At 35.1% G+C, this 25292-nt stretch overlaps 1 protein-coding gene across 1 annotated transcript in view; it reads left to right on the forward strand.

Moving 5' to 3' along the window:
- LOC131931175 (uncharacterized) overlaps positions 1-24210 on the forward strand; it is a 51180-nt gene extending 26970 nt beyond the window's left edge. Inside the window, exons 3-5 of the mRNA XM_059287879.1 lie at positions 10575-12754; positions 22704-23309; positions 23846-24210. Of these exons, the coding sequence (XP_059143862.1) occupies positions 10575-12754; positions 22704-23309; positions 23846-24210 (3151 nt within the window). The remainder of the gene's footprint in view (positions 1-10574; positions 12755-22703; positions 23310-23845) is intronic.
- Positions 24211-25292: the final 1082 nt, after the last annotated feature.

Here is a 25292-nt window from a genome sequence, read left to right on the forward strand (position 1 = left end):
GTAATCAATACACCATCTTCACAATAAAATAAATTCAAATCTGCAAACAAAACACTTTTTGAAACGGTGTTAAAAATAGCATCTGGAAATTCGCGACGCTAATTATAGCTCACTGCTCCTTTCAGAAGCTCAACTGATCTATATGAACATAGGCGTTATAGCAATGCTAAGCTACTGGTGATCTGTCGATTTTTGTGTGTGCTCCATTGATCTTAACGTTAGGAAGATATAATTTGTTGACAAAATTGTTACCTTACGATCTGTTGTGCTGGATACAGCTGGATACAGCGGAGGTATAATGGAGAAGTGGGGATTGCGGGGAGGGGTGAGTTTGGTTTAGGGGGGGGGGAGAGCCGTGATGTTATTATGTACGTCAATTATTTTGATAACAAAGATGCGAGATTTGATGTACCAAGATCGTGGAATTTGTGTCTTGTAATTTTTTGATACATGTGTGGGTGGTGCACGATTTCATAATATGTTGGGGGGGGAGGGGGGAGGGGGGGTGGGGGGTGGGGGGGGGGGTTAGTTAAGTAAGATAATATGTACAACGATCTTAACATCAGTGTCTTGTAATTTTTTTGATAGGTGGGGGTTGATAATTTGATGATATCGGTAGGGGGCGGGGTAGTTTAGGAAAGTGCGAGGGGATGGTTTCATCATCAGAAGGTACTTTTGGATGGGTGGGGTGGGGGGGGGTAGTGTAGGGAGAGTTGTATTTATGCTGTTGATGTAGTGGGTGTTTGGGATTGGTGGAGCAGCGAATATTATGATCTGCGAAGTGTAGATTAGAGAGTTTGTGATGTTGTGGGATGGTTTGTGATTTTATGATCGTTTGTAATGGGTTGTGATGTGTTTTGATGGTTTGTGATGGTTTGAGCTATATTTAAAACTTCTCTCTCTCTTTCTCTCCCTCTCTCTCTCTCTCTCTCTCTCTCTGTTTGTGTGGCTGATTGGAAAGTGACGCTATTTTCTACACACACCACACACCACACGACATTACGACCTCATCTGACCTTAAAGTGGCTACACAATTTTACAAATATTGCCGCACTACCACATTTACGTCACTTTCTCACACAGCCACACACCACCAAGCTTTCACATTTAGCCACACGACAAACATTGCTACACACCTGTTAAACCACACTCAGTTTCAACACATCTCACCACACATCCAATTAGCTTCTTACACCATACAACATATATCACTACCAAAACTATACCTACTACGCCATACAACATATTCACCACTATAAATACAGGACTACCTACTATGCCATATAACATATATCCCTACTATAAATATAAGCCTGCCTACCTACTCCATACAAATATTCACCACTACAAATATAGGTCTACCTACGACATACAACATACTATGTATTAAAACACGACGACTTGACTTTACCCCAACTCAGACAATCTCCACACCCCTATCTAGACGCACCTCACCACAACTTCACTACTTATCCACAACTGCCACACCATCACCATCTATCAAATAAAACAACAACAATATATTGACCACCAGCTGTATATTTTAGTCGAACCTTCCTAGCAGACGACACAACCAGCAAATCGCCATCTCACCAAATATTCTCCTGTTGTGTACATTGATTTAATTACTTAATTAATGCAATTAATGCATTGATCAAGCATGCGTTTACTGCGGTTTCTCCCAACTAAATGCTAATGACAGCTGGATTAAATAAACCGGTAGTGATCTCCCCTAAACTTTCTCGAATATTCTTATATAAAACAACAGGGGATGGTAACTGGGGATATAGTTATGATCTTCAATCCATTTTAAATACTGAAACTTTTAAAAATAGAATAGAATCTCAGTAAAAAACAATTGCGCACCAAGCGAACGCCTAATAAAGGTGTGTATAATAGTGCGCAATAGTATTAGTACTTTATAAATTTACATTAGTTTTTTGAGAAATCGGAAGTAGCGTAAAGTACTACTTCCGGTCAACGGAAATTACTCAAAATTTAACAGAAGGTAGAGAATTAGATCTTTTACTTACATGTGAAATGTCATTTATCTATCTGAAATAGTACTCAAGTTATAGGCTTTTGAAAAATTCAAAGTAGAAAAAGTACCACTTCCGGTTATCCGAAATCGCTCAAAAGTTGATACGGATCTACGATTTTGATATAATACTTGTATATGAAATTTCATCAACCTAGCTGTAACGGTACTCAAGTTATCGTGTTTACACACGGACACACACACACACACACACACACACACACGGACACACAGACATACGGACAAGATTGCAAAATTATGTTTTTCCGTATCAGTGAGATGTAAAACGTCGAGATTTGCAAAAATCTCTATTTTTTTTTTTTGCACGATTACAAGACTTTCTCTATACTTCGTATATACGAGAAAGTAAAAACACATATCATGCACGAAACGTTTTTCTATTTTATTTGTTTGCATAATTTCGGCAGAAATGCTTGGCAAATTTTTTTAAAAATCTGTGCTATATTTAGACAAACCTCACGTGACTTAGAACGTGGGAGAGTTATTGCTCCTGAAACAGGGGAAAGGAGTAGTGCGGGTTAGAGATTTAGCCGATGACCAATTTACTAAAAGATTTTTTTTTAGCCAGGTTTAAGGTTAGATATTTCGACCCAAACTCTCGCATGAGCACTCAAATTTAGAGTTCTGAAAGGTTACATCATCGAGCGTGAATGTTTTTAAATTTAGATTGTTTATACGGAGAATTTTTTCTTTAACTTTTTAATGTAGGTAAGTTAAGTTCCTCTTCCAAACCTTACGGTCTATTGGGTAAGTGAAGTAAAGTTCACTTGTTTCTGTGACCTCGGCATATGAAGAGATAGTGAGGTCAGAGTTGGGTGGACTCGGGACGGTCTACTGATTTGAACCCGGATTCGAACTCTACTTACGGGTTAGCAGCCCAGCTCTCTACCGCTAGACCACTCCGTCCTAAGTGAAGTAGAGTTCACTTGTTTCAGTGACCTCGGCATATGAAGAGATAGTGTGGTCAGCACTATACCCAGCCGCCTTTACTTTTCCCTAATGTGATTTAGGAACTCTTCAGACCTGGATGGACTCATTAAAGTTATACAGATTAGAGCGCGGGACTCGAACTCGAGACTTTCGTATCAGGAGTTGTATGCTCTACCATCCGACCACGTCGTTCTATATGTTAGTGTTTCATGAAAGTTAGTATTATACGCATATCAATACTATTTTCAAGCTAATGCCCAGTTCAAGATAATGTAAGAAGTTCACCATATACCTAGACTAGATCGAATAACTCAGGTACCCATTAAAGCTGATTAAACTCACCTACATGTAACCGAACTCAATACCTGCGGGCAGGCTCTCACTCGATAGATCACGCCGTTCTGTATTGCACTCACAAATTACCGTTATTATTTTAATTCCAAATAACTTCTCTTCAATTAGCGAAGTAGTTGGAGCAAGAGTAACCGTTCTTACCTAGAACTTCACGACATATCAATTCCACCAATTTCACGGTTACCCCCCTTTACACTTTCCCCTTTTAGATTTTAACCAGCAAATGTACCCCTACCCCTGGTCTACCAATCGTGCTATAAATAATCAACCATGACTTCTACTAACTCAAGCAACCCCCCCCCCCCACCCCAACCCCGGGGGGTCACGCTTGACTGACTTCTCATATCATTAACTTTTCTTACCCTGCATAACATCGTGTCCTCACGAACTGCCTAATCATGAATTTTAAACTGCTGTTGCTTTTAATAGATTATCAAATTAACATTTCGCAATTAGTTCAGGAAAATATTATTTTCTTTTTTTTTTGTGGTAGGGGATTAAAAAAATCGACGGCTAATTGCGCTATAATGCTCTGACGTTGTATGTGTTGTTGTAAAGGAGCATTAATTAAGTGTAATTAGGCGGGTCTAAGGATACGACTCACAAGGCGATTCAATAGGTTTTCTTCAGATATAATTAAATATTAACCCATCCACATTTCGCATTGAGCTAAAGATTTTTGTTGCTTTTTTGTGATATTAAGAAAAACAAAGAAATTATGGGTTTATGGAATACATTTGTAATGCATTGAATTAATTTTAGATTAAGGTAATGGCTAAACATTAATGTAGTTTTTATGTTAAATCATTACTTAAAATTAAATTTGTTTTTCGGTTTAGGTAAAAAATAAACATTAAGTTAGTTTTCGATTGAGATAATTATTAAATCATTAAGTTAGTTTTAAAAATACTTATGAATTTATTACTGTTTGTAGATAAATGCATCACTACAATCTAGATAGGTAGGGAATAAAATGAAAAAAAAAATAGAAAACGTGCAAAAGTTCAAACATTATTAGGTGTTTGATATTTTTAACACGTTTTTCCTTGTTTATTTATAAACGTAATTATCAAAATAGCACAATCAGAAGAATGAAGCTTGGCTATCGTTGATACTGATGGGAAGGCATGGGCTAGCGGAATTCGTATCCGGGTCCCTGTCAGTAGAACGTTCCTTAGTCCAACCATCTCTGATAGGTACCTAACTCATGTTAGCGAAAGCAAAGTGCTAACCACACTATCACTTCACATGCCGAGGTCACAGAAACAGGTGAACTCTACTTCACTTGCCCCATGGAACGTCACGTTTGACAAGGGAACTTTATTTTTGTCGCTGCAACAGCATAATTCAAATATCGGAGGTGTTCTTTTTTCCAAGAATGAAAATCGTTTTTGAATTCATTGAAACATCTACTTTTTAAAATACATTTTTAACCATTCAATCGAAACTCTTATTCATGATAAAGTAATAAAACAAAAGAAGAAAATATCGACACAAATTCACCATATTGTTAGCTTTACCGATTACAAAAACAACACATGAAACTCACCCGGGTGTAACTTCGCAAAAAAAATTGTGTACACGACTGTGCAAAAAGGATCAATTTATTGGTAGGTTGTTGTACAAAAAATTCGATTCTTTATTGCTGAAAACTATTGAGACATTGCAGTCATTTGAAGCGTAATATACGCCTACAGTGTGTTGTAATTCCTAGTATTAGATCGACCACAGAGGTCTAACTATTGTTTTTGTTTAGCGAAACTGAAACGTTCTTGTTTTTTTTTTTTTGTGCGTCAAGACCGCCGATACAACGTAGAAGATATTCAGCAGTGTTATAGTTTATTATTGTGAAATAACAGAAAATATGCGTTGGAAATGTAGAAATAAATGCAGCGTATTTTTATTTAGTGATTCCCAAAGTATATAAATTATCCTACGTTTTTATAGACACATCTAGTCTCATTTTTAGAATACAAATTGGGTTCGGGGAAAGTCTAATGATAGAGTACACAGATGCTTATCATTAAGTTTCGATTTCTGTTGTAGACGTCATAGTCCAACTAAACTTATTGGGTAAAATACCCATTTAATCTTCTTCGTTCTGAAATGTAAAATCCGGCAAGTTTGTACGCGTCACCATAGTATGCAGTATATAGTCCGTTGTCTTCAGACGGCTTCTTCTTTCTGGATGTGCTTCCGTATTCCGTGTCCAAACAAAACAAACTCCAAGGCAGCAGTTGGTTGATTTTGGAGTTGCCTATCCTAGATGGGTTGATGTTCCCAGCTAGCGAGCCTCATCTGCCCGAGGATTCGAACTCCGGACTTGTGGAGTTAGCAATCCTGACAAGGGGTAGATAACACAGTGTGAGTGTATGATGAAAGCACTCCGCTTACATTATGGATCATCAACTTTAAACTTGCAAATTGTTGATAAAAGGAAAATTCAATGGGCGAGTTATGAAGTAAGCGTACATGTTTTATACCAGAAAATTTCATGGCCAAGTTTTGAAGTACATGCTTTATAATAGAAAACACATGGCCAATTTGAGAAGTAAGCCTACATGTTTGATATAGAAAACTTCATAGCCAAGTTGGGAAATAAGCTTACACATTTTATAGTAGAAAAATTGTACCGGCGAATTTTGGAAAGATAACAAGTCTTGTCATTGTAACGACTTCCAATCTATATTACCTGACCTTTAAAAGCCTGTACTTTCCCTTTCTATATTATACTAATATAACCATTTTATAATTCGTACAATTCTTGGACAAAAGACTATTTCAGTACTTCCGCGGAGTACGTTTCACATCAATGCATAATCAGTATCACTGCTATAAATACTTCTTTCGAAATTGATTTTGAATTTCAAAAAAGGCATTTAAATTTGATACAATAAAACTCCTAAAATGGCTTCATCAAAAACGAAAGCTCTAAAAAATTTACGCTTCAGTGAGTATGAAAAGATATGGGTTATGATTCACCCATTGTTTATACACTGGGTACGTGACGTCATTTCCAGTCGAAATCCTATTTCTCACAGCGGTCTGAGTTTAAATTTCGCTACATTTAACACTATTATTCGTGTATTTTTTTCGTATGATATATTCATAACTCTATACAAAAAATATATGTTTGTTCTTTAAAGGTGTGACCAATGATAGGATAGTGTGGTCAATAGATGGAAAATGGTGTGATGTTTTTTCCTTTGAGTGTTGTAAAAGATGTGATTTGTTTATAGGTTGGTGAGTGTGGGTACATTTTGAGTGGTTGATGTCTAAAATTAAATTACTTCAGTTCATTGTCACTAAGAAGTCAGACGAGACGACCCATATTTTAAACTTGTTCTAATATTGTATAATGGTACACATCGTGAAATGGAAGTCTGCAAAAATAAAATAAAAAGCTGAAGCTCCAGAGTTAAATACCAGAAGTTCTTATTGTTTTCTTTCGTTATTTAAAATTTAAAACTTAAAAGCTAGCAAGAAAAAATACTAGTGAAGGCACGTTTCTAATTCTTTTTTTACGCTGTATTGTATTGTTGGTGTTCTTGTAAATACTGCATTAACCTCTCTTACTTCATCAACCTATGCCTATTTCATGTGGTTGTATTTCTTTTTCGTGTGACGGTGTGGTCGAACAGTAGAGCGAACAACTGCTAACCAGAGAGTCTCGAGTTCGGATACCGGGCCCGTCCCTTAATCAACGGTGATGGGCATCTGACTTTTAAGAAAAGGTCTTTGGGTATAATACTGACTATACTCACACTTTATATGCCGAGGGCATAGAAACAAGTAAACTCTACTTCCTCTACCCCACTGAACGTCAGATCTCAATAATGTTCTATACTTTAAAAATAGATTTGGTAAATGTTATTAAAATGTAGTTTCCCTTTCTGGCTTAGGTTCAATAGGGGAGATAAATAAGACGGTATTGTTTCTTAGATAGCATTACAGGGTTGACGCTACTGCGCCGCTGAATAAATCGTGTGCATACTATTTGGAAGTGGTACACGATGTTCTATGTACAGATAGCTAATTGGCATCAAACTGAATTAACACTAAACGTCGGCTATACACTGTTACCGTTAGTGGAAAAAAAATTACACCAGCAAGAAAATAGCATTTTACAGTCCCCCACCCCTAGCCTCTCCCCCCCCCCCCCTCCTCTCAACCTTTCACAACAACGTTTTTTTTCTTCTCGCTACCAAAAAAAATAATATTATTCATAACCAAATTATTTTTTTTCGTAATTGCCAAAGCGGAATCTTCAACCGAAACGATACTCAACATTTCAGTGTTAATTAAAATCGATTCCATTACGCCGCTGAGCCCTATTATGTGAAAGTCGTGCGTATCGATACGTTCGTTGTAGCGTACGTGCGTATCGATACCGTCATAATGCGATGTGTCGGTAGAATCATTGTCGGGGGGACGAGACTAATTGACACGACGGAAACCGGTTTAAATACGCGTGTACCTATTAAGTGGGACTGTCGGGGAATAGGGGAAAAAGAAACTGGGTGATTGTGTATGTGACACCGTAGCAAAACCCGCTCTTTTTCTTTTTCTCTTATTTTTTATCTCTTTTTTTTATCTTTCTCACTCTATTTTTTTCTCTCTATATCTTTCTCTCTCTCTATATATATATATATTACTCTCTGTATCTTTTTCTCTCAAAACTTTATGTCTATTTTGCTATTTATTTCTCTTTTTCACTCCACCTCTCTCTATCTCTCTCTCTCTCTATCTCTCTCTCTATCGTTCTTTCTCTCCATCATCTTATTATTTCTTTTTCACTATCTCCCCTTCTCTTTCTCTCTCTCTCTCTCGCTTTCTTTTATCTTTCTCTCTATTTTTATCTCTTTCTCTCTCTATATTATTCTCTCTCTCTTTCCTCTTTTCTATCACTTTCTCCCCACCCCCCCCCCCAACCTAATCCAAAAACAACCCTTAAACCTCACAGTAAGGGAAGGGAAGTAATAATAGTTGTCGTTTTTTTTGGTAACTCATATTTAAGACTTACCCCCCCCCCCCCTCCCTCCCCAAACTATTCAATTTTTTTTTTTGGAGTCAACAATTTAAGATCCCGATACTCAATTAATAGAACTTGCCAATTGACATCTTAATAGGCCAATCACCCCCATCACAGATAAATAATCCCATCAAAGATTAATAACTCAAGATGAAACACAAAGACCAATAACCCCCACCATAGGCGAATAAAAAAAAACCAACATCAGCGTATAGCCTAAAGATGTCCACTATTTCAGCCCACTTTTACTAAAATAGGGTCGGCAGAAAAATACTTTAAGTTGAGCAATCTGCTAATGTAACTTTGTGTGTCAGGGTGTTAAAATGTTGTGTTTTTATGACGCCAAATGTGTTAACATAAAAAATTGAGTAGTGTCTTTTAACGCAACGTGCTGTTAACATATCTCCCTCAATTCCCCGTCCCCCCGTCCCCCATGTCTAACATCTCTCTCTTTCTCTGGGTCTCGAGTTCTCTGACTTTAAATTTCGCGATCTTACTTTATAACAATTTGCAAATAATTAAATATAATCAAGCCCTCGCAAAAACCATAACCCATTGTATTAGGTTTTACCACGATATCACTAGCAGATGCCTACCATACAATTATTGAAAACTCGAGTTACCATAGGATACACCAGAGACTTCATTAGACACTAACTTCAACTCACAATACAAAATAATTTTTAACTCGGATGTTTTTATAATCCTTTCAGTCACTATATTAAAAATGTCTTTGTGGGTGTTTTTAATTTTACTCCCAGTCGCGTCAAAACAAATTCGTACACTCAAATAACAACATTCATAATGTTTCGAACACTTGACTAATAACTACCCTAACACAATGGATCTTAGCCGGGGTTCGGTCGAACCTCATGGATTCAGTGAGTCAGTCTCAGGGGTTCGGCGTAAGGGCAAGACACACGATCGGATTTTGTCAGTGCTGATGGTAGAAGAAGTGGGAAGGGTCTGGTGAAAGCGCATGTGAAACTGGTTGGGTTCGGTACCTCCAAAAGGGTTAAGATCCGCTGCCCTAACCCTAAACATAAAAGTCATGAACTCGATGTTTTTAGTCAAACACTAACAGTTAACTCCGTCATTTATAATAGACACATTAACATAAGTTGTGTGTGGCAAAAAAGGAATAATTCTTTTACATAGCTTTTGAAACATGAAATATGGAACACCTAGATCTATATGCGGCCGTTAAAACAAGTTCAGAGCACAAAGTGGGTTAAAAATCTTATATCAGGGGTCAAGTTTCTACCTTACTAAAAGAAATCTATAGGATATTTTTAAAAATTTAAATAATAGGGAATCGTACGTGGGATGGCGTTGTAGCAGCCCATGACTGCTACATCGAAAGTTCGGATCCCGGTCTTTAGTCCGTAGAACGTCTTCGAGTCACGTTATGGGAGGTAAAGATGGCTGGGCATAGAGAAGACCACTTTATTCCTCCATTTGCTCATATCAATGGAATAGATAGACTCTACATAAAATCACAATAACAACAATAGTGTCATATTTGGGTACGTCAGTTGGCCACAGAAATAGGTTTAGTATAGCCTGATAGAAAATAATGGGTGAGGGGCTAACCAGGCAGCTATACGAGGCCCCCAAAGTTTATGGATACCACGCATTTTAAGATGCATGTTGTCTTGTTGCTATAACAATAACTAAAGAGACATTATGAAATCTTTATATGTTGATGTCCTGAATAGAAAAGAGTGTGTTCCCATTTTGCTTATATTGTTAGCACATCACGAGGAAAAGTCGTAACCCCTTTGAAATAAATTTTATGCCACGAAGAATAAAACATTTTGTCTGAGATATTTTGTCCATATTGATTTGTCCTATTATATTTATCCTTAGAACGTGTGTCTATGATACGTTTTGTCTGCGATGTTTTGTATGAGATAATTTCTCCATGATATTTTTTAAAATTATATTTTGTCTGAGATCATTTGTCATGGAACCAATTAAATACTCTTGTGTTTTGTTTTGAGTATTTAGTTGGGTTTTTTTTTGTCGTGTTGTACTATATTCTATAGAATCATGTAGTTAGAAATTGTGTTCGTGAGTGCTTTAAACTAGGGAACAATCGACGATTCGACAAATGTCTGTCACTCTAAAATATTTTATAATCTATAACTTTATTAAGACTGTTTATTAACGCCTGATTATTTTTTCTTATCGTTGCAGTGTCCACACCCTCGCTAGATCTGTTTCCGGTAACAGCCAAAATCTCCCCGCCAACAAAGCAGCAGATCCTGGTATTCCAAACCTGACCTCAGAAAACTCAGCAGATAAAAGGTTCATCGATTCCATTTCGGGGGACGTTTTCAAGAAAAGTTTGGACAAAAAGTTCATCGATTCAATATCCGGTGATGTTTTCAAGAAAAGCTTAGACAAAAAGTTCATCGACTCCATTTCGGGGGATGTTTTCAAGAAAAGTTTAGACAAAAAGTTCATCGACTCTATTTCTGGGGATATTTTCAAGAAAAGTTTAGACAAAAAGTTCATTGATTCGATTTCCGGTGATGTTTTCAGAAAGAGCTCAGACAAAAGATTTATAGATTCCATATCAGGTGATGTTTTCAAAAAACGCTCAGAAAAAAGGTTCATTGATTCTATATCTGGGGACGTCTTTAGAAAACGTTTCTTAGGATCATGGCCTGACGTGTATGGCCCAAGTCGGGCCGGCCCCATGGGTCAAGCTGGTTCCCCGGAGTCTGATATGGACGCCAACAATAACGACTATGCAAGTGCAGAATCCGGCATAGCTAGCGGAAGTAGCTCACACGATTACGATTACTTGACCGATACTACCGGAAATCGCCCGGTGGAAAGTAGCGAGGCTGGGGAGTATCCGAACCAACACCCTAGAGTATCGACGAAAAATGTCAAAGTTTTCAAGTTCAACGATTCCTTCAACAAGAACATTCCACGATCACAAATAAAATACATGGATCACAAAAGAATACTTGACGACGTTGGGAGTTCTTTACTGAAACGACAGTTGGATGACTTGGGAAGTTCTTTGTTAAAAAGAGAAGACAAGCGCAATCTAGATGACTTAGGAAGTTCGTTATTAAAACGAAATTTAGATGACTTAGGCAGTTCATTGTTAAAACGCGAAGACAAACGCTATTTAGATGACTTAGGCAGTTCTTTAATAAAAAGGGAAGACAAACGCTATTTAGATGACTTAGGCAGTTCATTGATAAAAAGGGAAGACAAACGCTATCTAGATGACTTAGGAAGTTCTTTGATTAAAAGAGAAGACAAACGCTATTTAGATGACTTAGGCAGTTCTTTAATAAAAAGGGAAGATAAACGCTATTTAGATGACTTAGGCAGTTCATTGATAAAAAGGGAAGACAAACGCTATTTAGATGACTTAGGCAGTTCATTGATAAAAAGGGAAGACAAACGCTATCTAGATGACTTAGGCAGCTCTTTAATAAAGAGAGAAGACAAACGCTACTTAGATGACTTAGGCAGTTCTTTAATAAAAAGGGAAGACAAACGCTACTTAGATGACTTAGGCAGTTCATTGATAAAAAGGGAAGACAAACGCTACTTAGATGACTTAGGCAGCTCTTTAATAAAAAGGGAAGACAAACGCTACTTAGATGACTTAGGCAGCTCTTTAATAAAAAGGGAAGACAAACGCTACTTAGATGACTTAGGCAGTTCATTGATAAAAAGGGAAGACAAACGCTACTTAGATGACTTAGGCAGTTCATTAATAAAAAGGGAAGACAAACGCTACTTAGATGACTTAGGCAGTTCATTGATAAAAAGGGAAGACAAACGCTACTTAGATGACTTAGGCAGCTCTTTGCTTAAACGAGACGATAAACGCAATCTAGATGACTTGGGAAGTTCATTGTTAAAACGACATTTAGATGACTTGGGCAGCTCTCTGATAAAAAGAGAAGACAAACGCTACCTAGATGACTTAGGGAGCTCTTTGATCAAGAAAAACACATACGAAACAACATACGGAAAACAAACAGTGAACAATCAACATCATGGTGCTCAAACACATTACGCGAAGTCACCAAAATCTGCACACTCTCCCGAACTGGAGCTCACCTCCTTACACAAACCAAAACCCAACTCAGACTCTTTCAGCCATCTTGAAAACAGCCACGCCCCCGGCGCTGCAGACGGCGGCCATGTTAACCCAGATAAAAGGCATCTGGACGATCTTGGAAGTTCCTTAATTAAAAAACGCAACGCCGGAGAAGATGGAAAAAACAACCAGAAACGGGCTCATGAGGTGACAGATGACATCCTGAACGGTTCAGTCAGTCCTGGGAAGATGACATCTGGCATGACATCTGGCGTGACATCGGCACACAAGGACAAAGCCGGTAAGTGTGAGCAGCCTTTGACGTGATGACGTGACACACACGTGACAGAAACGTGATCATGTTATGAAGGACATGACTGCGTTGATAGGCAGTGTTGTTGATGTGGAGATATTATTGATATAAAAATTTTGAGTCGTTGTGGTGACACCAAATAAAGAAAAAGAAGGTGTTTATTACCAGGCAGCTTAGCCTGTCAAAAAGAAACTCTTGTAGGTAATTAACCAAGTTTGTCAGGGGGTGACAGTTGTATAAAACCTTAAGTAAGACGAAATGATGGATATTGATGACATAATGTTAAGCGGACCACAATTTAAGATATAATTTCTTTTTTTTTTTTAAATTATTTTAATTGGTGTTCTATTATTAGGCCATTTTTAGTACATATCTCATTTTAACACGTTTTTATTAACTCAGCTTCGCGTGTGTTTGTTGTTAAAATTGACATCGAAAATTAACCCACTTCTGATTGCTCAATAGATCTGAAATTTGGCATGTAGGCTACTTTCGCCTAACAATTTCAGATGCAATCATAAAAACTAGCAATTAGAGACGGTAATTAGCTTAATTTAATTACGCCCCAAGGACCATAAAATTGAGGACATGATTTCTAAAGATACCGACAAGACTGGAGGCTTATAGACACAGTTACTTCGGCCCCAATCGATGTGAGCGCGCTGGCCGTGATCGTATAGTGGTTAGTACTTCGCGTTGTGGCCGCGACAACCCAGGTTCGAATCCTGGTCGCTCAAGATTTTTTTAGTCCGTGTATTTATAAACACTTAGTCAATTCATACTTAATCAAGTCATTAGATAAAGTAGAAAATAAACTATATAAAAAACTTTTTTAAAAACCACGTTTTTCATGTGTAGCAACGGACTAAAAAGGAGAAAATAAAATACTTAAAAAAAACTTTTTAAAAAACCACGTTTTTCTTGTGGACTAAAAAGTAGAAAATAACTATTTACATACATTTGATGACAAAAAACGTGGGTCGGGCAGATGGGTCGGGAAATTTGATGGTGAACGTACCCACGTTTTTTGTCATCAAATGTATGTAAATAGTTATTTTCTACTTTTTAGTCCACAAGAAAAACGTGGTTTTTTAAAAAGTTTTTTTTAAGTATTTTATTTTCTATTTTTTTCCTTTTTATTTTAGTACTTTTTTTTCAACTGTTCGTTCGGTCACTATTTAATTTTTTTTTTTTTTTACATTGTAGTGAGTGTGTTTTACATCATATTTCAGTAGTTCTTCACATTTTAGCTATAAAAAGATGCCAATTCGAGATGAGGGTAGAAGACTCTTTCCCACCCCCTCCACATATTCTGCAGATCCGTGGCTATGGCGCCCCAGCCAGCCACCCCCCCCCCCCAAACCTGCAGATCAGCGATTAGGCTGGTCCCTCTAAACTCATATCCCCACACTTCATCGCGTGCTCTACCGCTAGATTCCCACTCCAATCAAAATAATTATCAACCGATAAATGACACGAGCATGCGCTGTGCTGTACATCCGGTGGGCGTTTGGCCAATCGCTTTTGCGGAGATACCGGTTTAAAAGTTAAAAAAAAAAATCTTTTAACGCATCCTTTTAAAATTACATTTTCTATTTTAAAAACAAAAGACGCCATGTTGAAGAAATTCGAGCATTGCCTAAAAATTAAGGTAAAATTTGTATTGATCGAATATAATCCTGTTTTATGCAATTATCTTCCTTCGTCAAAATAACCACACGATGATATTGGAAGAAAATAATATAATAATATCCACTTTTTAGGCTCCTGTAAAATGTGATTCTATTTCAAACAAATATTTAATAACAATTTAAAAGTTTGATTTTTTAAAACTAATGCTAAAAGATATAATTTTTTTCAAGCTCATTGTTCAATTTTAAAATGAGAATTTTAAAAGTCGTAATTAGTTAATGAAACAGAAAAACACAGTAGCATTACTTTAATTTTAAAATAAAACATCAAAAATATGTTTATAAATTACAAGAAATTTTAAGACAAACATTTAAGACATGCACTTATCTGCACTATCTTACATGGACTTGTTCTACGCTCGGGAACAGAAGTTAGAGTTTACCTTAGCAAAGTTGATATTTATCTACATAGCTGAAAATGTCAAAGTGTTTACGTTGAAGCTAGCGTTCTCTATTCTACCATCTCTAACCTAAACCTACACATTGTAAGTTACATCACAACATCATTTCAAAATTTTCTAACATGGAGTCCGAAGAAATTATACGATGTAAACTTTTGATTTACCCAAAACATGTTGTTTAAGCTACTGGTCATAAAGCTAACAATTAGTCTCGGTCAGCAAAACACTTTATAAGATACTAGGCGATCATGTTATCCGATGGAAAACGATCTTATGGAGAAACGAACACATAAATCAATTTTTAGGTTTATTTCTTGTGAAAATTGATTTCAAAATTTATTTATAAAAATAATAAATTACTCCAAACCAGTGCTGAACATCTGCAGTTTTACTGTGGGAACTAAGTTTAAAACAATTATCAGAATGATCAAAATGATAATTCATTATTAATTAAAAATTATGGCATACACTAATTTTAAAATCGGATGCTATTCTTAATAACTGCAGCTCTTCTAAAGCTTTGTCTATTTCTGATGGGCTAACCTCTGTGAATGTGTGCTTGAGTGTTTTATCTAAACCACGATGATGTTTAGGAATTAAAATGAAGATATTGGAAAATGAATGTGCATGGTTCTCACCTTGTCTCACACATTTTGACTTAGTATATCATCACAATGCGTTTTGTTGTTAGCAATACAATAAAGACTAAATTCATAACACTTACAGCTAGATTATAATTTAAAATTACAACAACGATTGAAATCATTATTACTTGTATTTAGATAATATGCATTATAACTTATTGAATCACTTCATTAGCATTAAGCTGCATAAATGCAACCACTAATAATTCGTTTCTAATAGCTTCTTCAATATATATATATATATATATATATATATATATATATATATATATATATATATATATATATATATATATATATATTAAAATTAAAAACTATATACTGTAGTTGGTCGACACAAATCTATGGAAAAAAACAATAATGTGATATTTAACGATATATCAACAATGGATATCAAAATTATCAATTATTTCATCGTGATTCTTTGCACAGTAACGAACGACACAATACCCTACTTGTTACATTGGCGGTTTAGTTGGAGTAATAAGCAGAAATTATCCTGGTAGCTTTGTGCTTGTAACAGTATCAGGCTGCCACAGTTAGTACAGATGTGAAATCACCAGTTTTCTTTTCCTTGCTGCGTTGTGGCTATTACCTAAGCTTGAAAATCCTTATTTTTGTAAAATTGTAAACCACATAATCTATAACGTATAACTGTAAATGCTGGATCTGTTTTAATTAATGTTTTTAAAAGCCAAATTAATTTCTATTCGTTTTTTTTAGAACTATAATTCTTGGTACCATTAAATTTTAATGTAAAAATAAAACTACGCTTTCTGGTTAAAGAAAAGAATCTAAATCGAAATAATTATGTTTGCTTTTTTTTACGTTAAATTATTTTCAATTAAAAAAAAAAAGAAATGTATTCTTTTCATACACAATTTTATTAATTACATAATAATAAAATTGCATTTTCTTTTCATAAAATTATTATTGACGATGAATCAGTTTGTTTTGTTTTGAAATTGATTTTTAGATTCGTTTTTTTCCTTCCTTATTTAAATATTTTTATATTTTACGATAATAAAGTTTTAAAAATATTTTTTTAAAAATAATTTCTAAAACAAATTATTACAGGTCCAGCTGCTTTACAGTAACTGCAAGGGAGGGTGAATGTCAAGGTTGTTTAAGTAACACGGATACAGATAGAAATGAGAGCTAGTAAACACTCAGAAGGTTAAGTAGAGAGACTCGTTATGGAGGACAATCAGTGCCGGTGCCTTGTGATAGTGAACATTTTGTGTGAGGGCAGAGAAAAGGCATTTCTGATGGGCAGTGAAGGAAATTCTTTTTTAATTTATTTATTTTGAGAAGACTTTGTTATTTTGAAGACTTGGTCGTCAAGCTATACTAATAAACTTGTGAATTAAAAAGTTTTGAGAGTTTCTTAACTGGCCGTTTGTAAAGTATAATGTGTCGACTTTCAGTTTTGTACTTCTGTTGTTGTATAATGTTGTTTAGTGTGCGTGTCACCATGCTTGCTTTTTGAAAAAATATGAAACTATTACATTTCAAAATCAGTAATAAAAAGTAAAATTGCAATTATTTTTACATCGCTCATACTACTTACTTAAAAAAAAGACATTCAATGTAGATCAAGCTGAATAGAATATTATTGTTGGTGAAATATTTATTAAAGTATTTTTGATTAAAAAACTCCAATGTCCAACCCTACAAAAAGACTCACAGCAGAAAAAAAAACATTTAAGAAAATAGATCAGTTAAAATTTAAATACGTATCATCATTTTAAACTATCGATTTTTTTAAAACAATGGCATGAAAATTGGCATTAATAAAACCTTAAGATTAATTTCGTGTGCTTACCCTGCCAATTTTAATTTAGCTAAAGTTCCTACCTATCCCGTTTGCAGCATTTAAAGAAATGTAAATGATAGCTCATTTTTTTTAATAACAAGTTATTGTAATGCAATAGGCAGCGTTGGAAATCTTGAATGCTCATGCTAATTGAGCAACGGAGAGATTAAAAAAAAAACCTATTTGCGTTAAGTAAAATTTTTATTAGTTTAGGGACCCGGAGTTAAACGGGTTAAATAAAATATAGTTAGAAATATATATATATATATATATATATATATATATATATATATATATATATACAGTACTTAAATGGAGTACTTAAAATGTAACGAAAGCTAACTAAGTAAAGTGTAGTATAAAATAATTAGTAAATAAAGTAAATAAAATAATTAATGATTGTTTTGATAGCTTTTATTCATGGATAAAAAAACATGGCCATTCGTTTTCCCTAGCATCAGGAATGTAAACTAGATTAGAAGTAATGGAACAGGTTAAATAGACAAAGGGGTGGTAATGTGAATGGTAAAAATAATGAAGCTGTGATTCAACTAATTATTTTTAATTAATTACACTTTCCGGGTATGAAATCCGAAAGGTGATTTTAGAAAGATGAATTCAAGTTGGTTGGATTTATCAAGGGGGTGATTTAAAACATTTAAATCTGCTAGGACATAACTTGTAATTTAGGTTGTGTATACCAACGTTGAGTAAAGGGTAGGGCAAAGTTCAATACCCGAGGAGGCACCCTTCAAAGAAAAAATATGTTTGTTTATGCAATGAAATAATTTTAAATTTAAATACTTTTTCCAGTGTAATTCATTTTTAGTCAAATGAATTAGATTTTGAAATTAAGCATGCAAATTATAGTATTGATTCATTACGCTTTTATTGCTTAATTTTTACTCATGCATTATCAGTTTGCCTCAATGTGAGCATTGTTATCATTGCGGATTTCTGAACAAACATATAAAAAAGCAATATCCGCGACAACAAAGAAACCATCTTGCCCTATTTTTAAAACTAAGCACAATCACGTGATAATCCCTCTCTACCTTGACGCCATCGAGTGACGCTTACGTACTTTAAAATGCCATCTATTTTCATTTTTAAACCACTCTGTTTTTTTTTCTTCAATAACTCTTTTCTCTTTCCAACCACTGCTATTCAAATGGTATTCAATAAAACAAGTTATCTCAACAGCAACTAAAAATGTTCAATCCCAAAAACAAAAACCATATCACAAATCCAGCTCAAAGACCCTTTTCAACTGCGCACGTCCTAGAGATCGCCGCCTCATTAAGTATTGAATCCTAATTAATGTCATGCATTGTGCAGCAATCGTAATTTTGTTTTTTTGGTGTTTAATGGACCTCTGATTTTGGAGTTTATTTCTGAGATTTTAATTAAAATATTAATTATTTAATTATGACGAGGTTAAGAGAATGTATAAGCGCCAAATTTGCTAAAAGATGACATGGTGAGTTGTATCCCTTGTATTAAATGTGTATATGATGGGGGATAACTCTGTTCGGTCAAAAGAAAATAGCACGTAACCTCAAATACATGTGTTGTTGTTTTTTTTTAAATTTTAAACACAACCTTTTAAAACTTTCAAAACTAAATTTTTATTTGTAGTTCAATTCTAAAAGATTTCCAGAGATTTATTTTCGATTTGGCAAACTATTGTTGAGTAATTTTTGTAAAAATAATAATATTTACACATGAGAAAATACCACAAAACTACAATATTTGCCGAACACTTAAGTGAGATGCAAAAAAAAAATGGTTTGACAAAAATAAATAACAAACACACTACCACACATCAAATCCCTGTATAGGTTTACATAAATATATAAATAATTTAAAAACAAAAAAAAATGAAAATAAAATAATACGAATTAGCGTGTGTGTGTGTGTGTGTGTGAGAGAGAGAGAGAGAGAGAGAGAGAAAGAGAGAGAGAGAGAGAGATACTGAGAAAGCTTGTATGTATCTATGTATACAAAGAAGTGAAAACAAAGGCACATCGCGCAACTTGCGGCGTGCAGGAATTCCCGATATCCAACCATTATCAGATATGCCATTGAATCGCTTAAGTCTTGCGATAGTCACCAGTTCTAGAACTTGAACATTGAACAATCCTACCCTTGACAACCTAGTATAACTACACATGATATTGGAATTTTGAACATGCAATATTTTTGTTACAACATGTATAGCAACAAACGTACAGTAAACAAGTAGAGATGTCATCAGAAGAGACTTGATTGGCTGGGATTCGATAGAACAATTCTACATTGGAATCTAATCTCTCTGCCCTTAAGCCTAGAACGAGACGCGTAACTTCTTTGAGCAAGAGACTATAAAAAACACAAAGACTATTTCTGACCTGACACTTTCGCGAACACCCCCTCACACACACACACCCGTCCACCCTCCACACGCACATGCCCCACATTGTATCATAGCAAAACTCCTGAAAATACTTAGAAAGTGCTTTTATCTTACGTAAAGATAAATTACACAGCATCTTCTTTTTCATTGCTTTTTCGTCCAAGGGATAAAGTAAATTATCTTTTTCATTCACACACACACACATATATATATATTGTACATATATATATATATATATATATATATATATATATATATATATATATATATATATATATTATTTACACACCCATATATATATATATATATATATATATATATATATATATATATATATATATATATATATATATATATATATATATATATATATATATATATATATATATATATATATATATATATATATATATATATATATATATATATATATATATGTGTGTGTGTGTGTGTGTGTGTGTGTGTACATTATATATATATATATATATATATATATATATATATATATATATATATATATATATATATATATATATAATTATGTACATTGACGCCTACTTCTTACATCTGAAAGTAGTAAATTACACTATTGCCTTCCACGTTGCGAGGTCTATATAATTGCTTCATCAAAAACGGATTATCCCTTACTGAAACAACTCCATGATATATAATTAAACACAACAGAGAGCTGCACAATTAGTCAAAATGAACCTAATCGATGGGTGATATAATTGACAAGTCTTGCTATTATTTCAACCCAATAACGGTATACATACCAGGTATATACTTAAAAGGTATACCCTCAAACCAGTGTTTATCCATAAACAAAAATGTTCAGAGGTGGAGACCAATCGATGAAAATTTTGATGTTCTGCAACTTTAGATTTCTACCAGTGAGCTGTTCAAATTGTTATATGATAAAAGTAATCTCTTCACCACATCCCATAATGATACAAGTTGATTGTTTCAACCTATACCCATATTATACCAGTTGATTTTTCAACCTTGACCCATGTAAAAACAGTGACCTTTTAACCTTATCACATATCAGAAAAGGGATTTTTTTCGCTTAGACACTTTGATAACTGACGTTTTAAACCTTTACCAATATGGTTAGAGACCTGCTCTTTATGACCCATATGGTAAGAAACCTGCTAATTATGGCCCATTTGATAACAGAGACCTGCTTATCTTGAGCCATATGATAACAGTGAAAGTGTGTAATGCTCCCCATCCAGATTTCATGAAAATGTGTTGTCACATATAAATGTTCAGTTCGAAAGTTCGAGTCCTTGATATGATCCTGAGCCAATCCAGCTCTAATGAGTACCCGACTGGAGTCGGGGAAATAAAAGCAGCATGATATAGTACATACCATACCATTCCTTCATAGGCCGAGATAACATTAAAAAATAAACTACATCAATTAGCAAAGTGACTGTCAGCAATGGTACTCTAGTGCGGATTCGAACTCTCAACTGTAATAGCTCAATGCAAATCGACCCGACAATTATGATGCCAACACGGTATTTGGTAAATTAGAAAATAGAAAATTTGTTTTGGCTTGAAATCAAAGGCAGTCACCGCCCCAGCGTAAAATTGTCACTTAGAAATAGATTTGTCTATTCGCGTGGCTTACGTCTTGTGGGTAGTCATTAACTAGTTGCACGGAGCGGGCGCGATAATGTTCATAGATTTGAACGCTTGCGACTCGTGCGGAAAGGCCAGAGGGTAGGCGTCGACTTCGATAAGCGGTGAGCAAATGTTAAAGTTTGTTGGGTTAGGTCTAGGCAGTGGCGTCACTAGGTGGGGGGAGGGGGTGTCACCCGGTAAGGTAACTGAGGATTTCACCTCCCCCCCTAACCTTAAAATTTTGCATTTTTTTCGGTTTAGTGTCACCCCTCCAGCGTACTATTTTACTTTGTTAATTATATAATATATTGTTGAGATGATAAATAAATGATTTATAGTTTGGTGTCACTTTCTTTTTTATGTCCCCCCTCCCCGCTTGTTACGATGCTGGTATAGGGTGGATGAGTGTGGATGAGAACGGTAATTGTTTAAATATAAGTGGGCTTTGCTTTTGGTTGTGCGTGTGGTTATTGATGGGCTTAGAATAGATGAGGGCGTATAGAGAAAAGGGGCTTAGAGTGTTGATTGGTTTTAGTTAGGGGTTTATTTAGGATGGTAATTTGATTTTCAAGTGGGCTTGGTCGGTACGTCAGTATAGGTGAGCTTAGAATATATAAATGATTGCATGTGAACTTAAATTATGTAAGTGGTTGCAGGTGAAATTTGAGTTTGTGAATGATTACATGTGAACTTATAGTATGTAATTGGTTACAGGTTAACTTAGAATATGTGAATGATTACACGTGGGCTTATAGTGTGTGAATAATTACAGATGAACTTAGTCTGTATGAATGATTACATGTTGGCTTATATAGAGTTAATGACTATAGGTGTGCTTAAAGGGGGTAAGTGATTATAGGTGTGCTCTATTGGTGAGTTCTAAAGGTGGGTGTCTGGATGAGTTATTATATATTTGTTTTAAAATGTTTCACTTTTTTCCTCGCAATTAATGAATACGACGTGCTCATACAAAAGAGCGAAATCAGAAACTTCCTTGCATAAAACACTTCAGAGCCGTAATCTACGCTAATATTTATCTATTCCGGATACTGTTTTCTGGTATCTGTAGCTTTAAAGTAATTAGTAAAAATTGAGTATAAAGTCTTCACTTTAAACATGCTTTAAATCAATTACTTATTCTTCAAAAAAATTATAAGTGAATTCGATCAGCGGGTGTTCGTCAATATGTATCTATTGTAGACAAACTTTCATTTCCATTTTCAAAGTCATAACAACGATTTTTAAATTCAAACATTTTTAAAATTCGTTTTCATCTAATAAATTAAATTTTTAATTTACACATATTTTGAGATTACAATTTTAATTTGTTTCAAAAATGTTTTTTTCCCAATTTTTAGCTTCCAGAGATTCCCAGAACGACCAACTTTCTCGGAAGCGTCGTGACGTCACTGTCCTAGCATTTGGTCGCCCACGGATAAACTCACGTCCTAAACGGCTCGCAGCTTCCATCGGTCACATCACTATCGGCAGTGGACCAGGTCGTCGTTACACTACCCCAGCACGTCACGTCAGCGATGCCAGAATTCCATACCTCCGTGACGTCACATCCGGATCTGACGACAACCAGAACGCCAACACCATCCTGGGCCGCGACGCCCAGGTGGTGCTGCGTGAGCTGGAGGATGTGTACTCACGGTACTCACGAGACCCGGAAGTCTCAGAAATAGCGTCAGAGGTCTTCAGCACCGGGGGAGTCTTCAAGGACCAGGAGATCAGCGATGCCCTCACGGCAGGGTTACACAGAGAGTACCTGCGGAGTCTGGGGGAGCTGATAGAGAGGAGCCTGCAAGATCAGGTGGACAAGAGGAGAGAGACGCTGGGAGCTGGGGAGACAGGGAGGGCAGGAGGAATGCCGACTCTAGGGACGTGGAGCGATTCTCCCGTTGACCGAGAGGACGCTGTATTTCTCGGACGTACGGTCAATTATAACAGAGATTTTAATGGTAAGTCCACTGATAATGGGAGGTATAGTCTGTCTCTGAAGTCAGCTAAGTAGGGGAACTATAATATTTTTAGTAAGGTCTTTGGTAACATCTAGTTCAAGGCTTGGGACAGCGGTGTCTGTCTTATGATAAAAAGATTATTGAATAAGTACTTTGTTTGTCTCAAGGTTGGCAACCCCCCCCCCCCCCCTCCCACAAAGATCCACATGCATTTTTTAACTTAATTGCGATTCATTTTTTTTTTAAAATTAAAATTGAAAAGTTTTAACCAGGAAAAAAAAAGTATACATCTATGTATTTAATTTTGTTCACATTAGAAGTAAAGCCTATCTGAATTATTTAAAACTTTGATTGCGCCGAAGTACTTCGGAATAATTATTCTTTTAGGCTTATCATTTTTTCATTCGACTTGTACTCATTTCACAATTTATTTTCATTGACATCCATATAAATTTTATATTTTTGTTTTCTTTTTTATTACATCCATATAATTTCAAGATTTCAAAAAATAAATCATGCTACATTTCTTTCTGCAGATGGACGTCAGAAAAAACAATCTCTGGTACCACCTTCAAACGATGCTCAGATACAGGAGGAACTGATAGCCGTACACAGGCCCGTCATCTACAAAACACAGCCCGACCAGCAGCCAATCAGATTCACTCAGCTCCACAAGCAGCCAATCGTGTTCAAGCAACTTCATACCCAGCCAATGGGGCTCAAGCAATTCCGTAAACAGCCAATGGTATTTAAGCACCAGCAACCAATGGTGTTCAAACAGCTTCACGCTCAGCCAATGAGGTTTAATCAGCGACACAGACAGCCAATGAAATTTGAGGATCCTAGCGGGAAGGAGCTGAAAGAATTGAATGAAATTTTGAACAGAATGGTCTCAATATAGTCTGTTTCCATCCCGTTAAGAAAAATGTGTTCCTTAATGTCCGTAGTACCATCTATTACCTACATTTTAAATAGAACAAAAATAAACTAAAATCACTACAAAATAAGTTAAAAGTTTCAAATTTTAAAGTAATCGACTAAACATAGAAATTCAGTTGTTTATTTTTTTTAAATAATTGCGCTACGTCTAATAATCGCACTATTAATTGTGTATAATTAATAAACAGTACTCGAATTAAAATTTGACTTTTTCTATTTAAGTAGGCTATATGATGTATAAAATATTACTTATTTAAAATATTTTCTTAAAATAATCTTTTCTTTTTATACATCTATTTTTACTTTCAAACGCGTTGCCTTGTTCTTCAATACTTTATATTCAGAAAATTACTACTAATCAAGATTTAATATAATATAGTAATTAATAAATAATTTAGGGTAATTACCTTCCTAATTGCACTAATATCGCCATTTTTAGAGTAATCGCTTTAACATCTTGAGATGAAAAATCTTACTTTTACATGTTAAACAATTGTATCGTGCGTCAACATGTATCTGCACTCGTTTTTTTTTATTTTTATTTTTCACTTAATATTTTTGAAAATAAAGTAATAATAACAGTTCAGAAGCTTCAGCTACGTTCTGTTGGTTTTTTTTTTAATTCGTAAAAACACAAGAACTTTAATCCTTATTTTGTATTTGTATAAAATATCCCATCTAAGTGGGTAAAAATAAAGCTTATTTCTCACAACGCAATGTGTGCAGATTTACTTAGATAAATATGTCAATTTGGTCTAGCATACTAACAAAATCTGGGTGACACCATTTTTTTTTCTCAAAGACAAATTATTGACACTGACAAAATTACAGGTTGCTTGCGATGTCGTTGCGTACTTCTGATCGAAGCAATATTTTTTTTTTGCATTACCATTATCCCACATTTTGAAGAGAGTGTTATTACATCTAATATTAATAACTGGATTTTTATCCAGAAATTAAATATAAAAGCTTGTGCGAAAAAAAATGGATGTTTAATTTCTCCATTATCCTTCAATGATTTAATTTTACCTGAGGTAAAAATTT

The sequence above is a fragment of the Physella acuta genome, unplaced genomic scaffold (genome assembly GCF_028476545.2).
Source record: "Physella acuta isolate Inbredline_101_S28 unplaced genomic scaffold, ASM2847654v3 ptg001906l, whole genome shotgun sequence".
NCBI classification, from domain to species: domain Eukaryota; kingdom Metazoa; phylum Mollusca; class Gastropoda; family Physidae; genus Physella; species Physella acuta.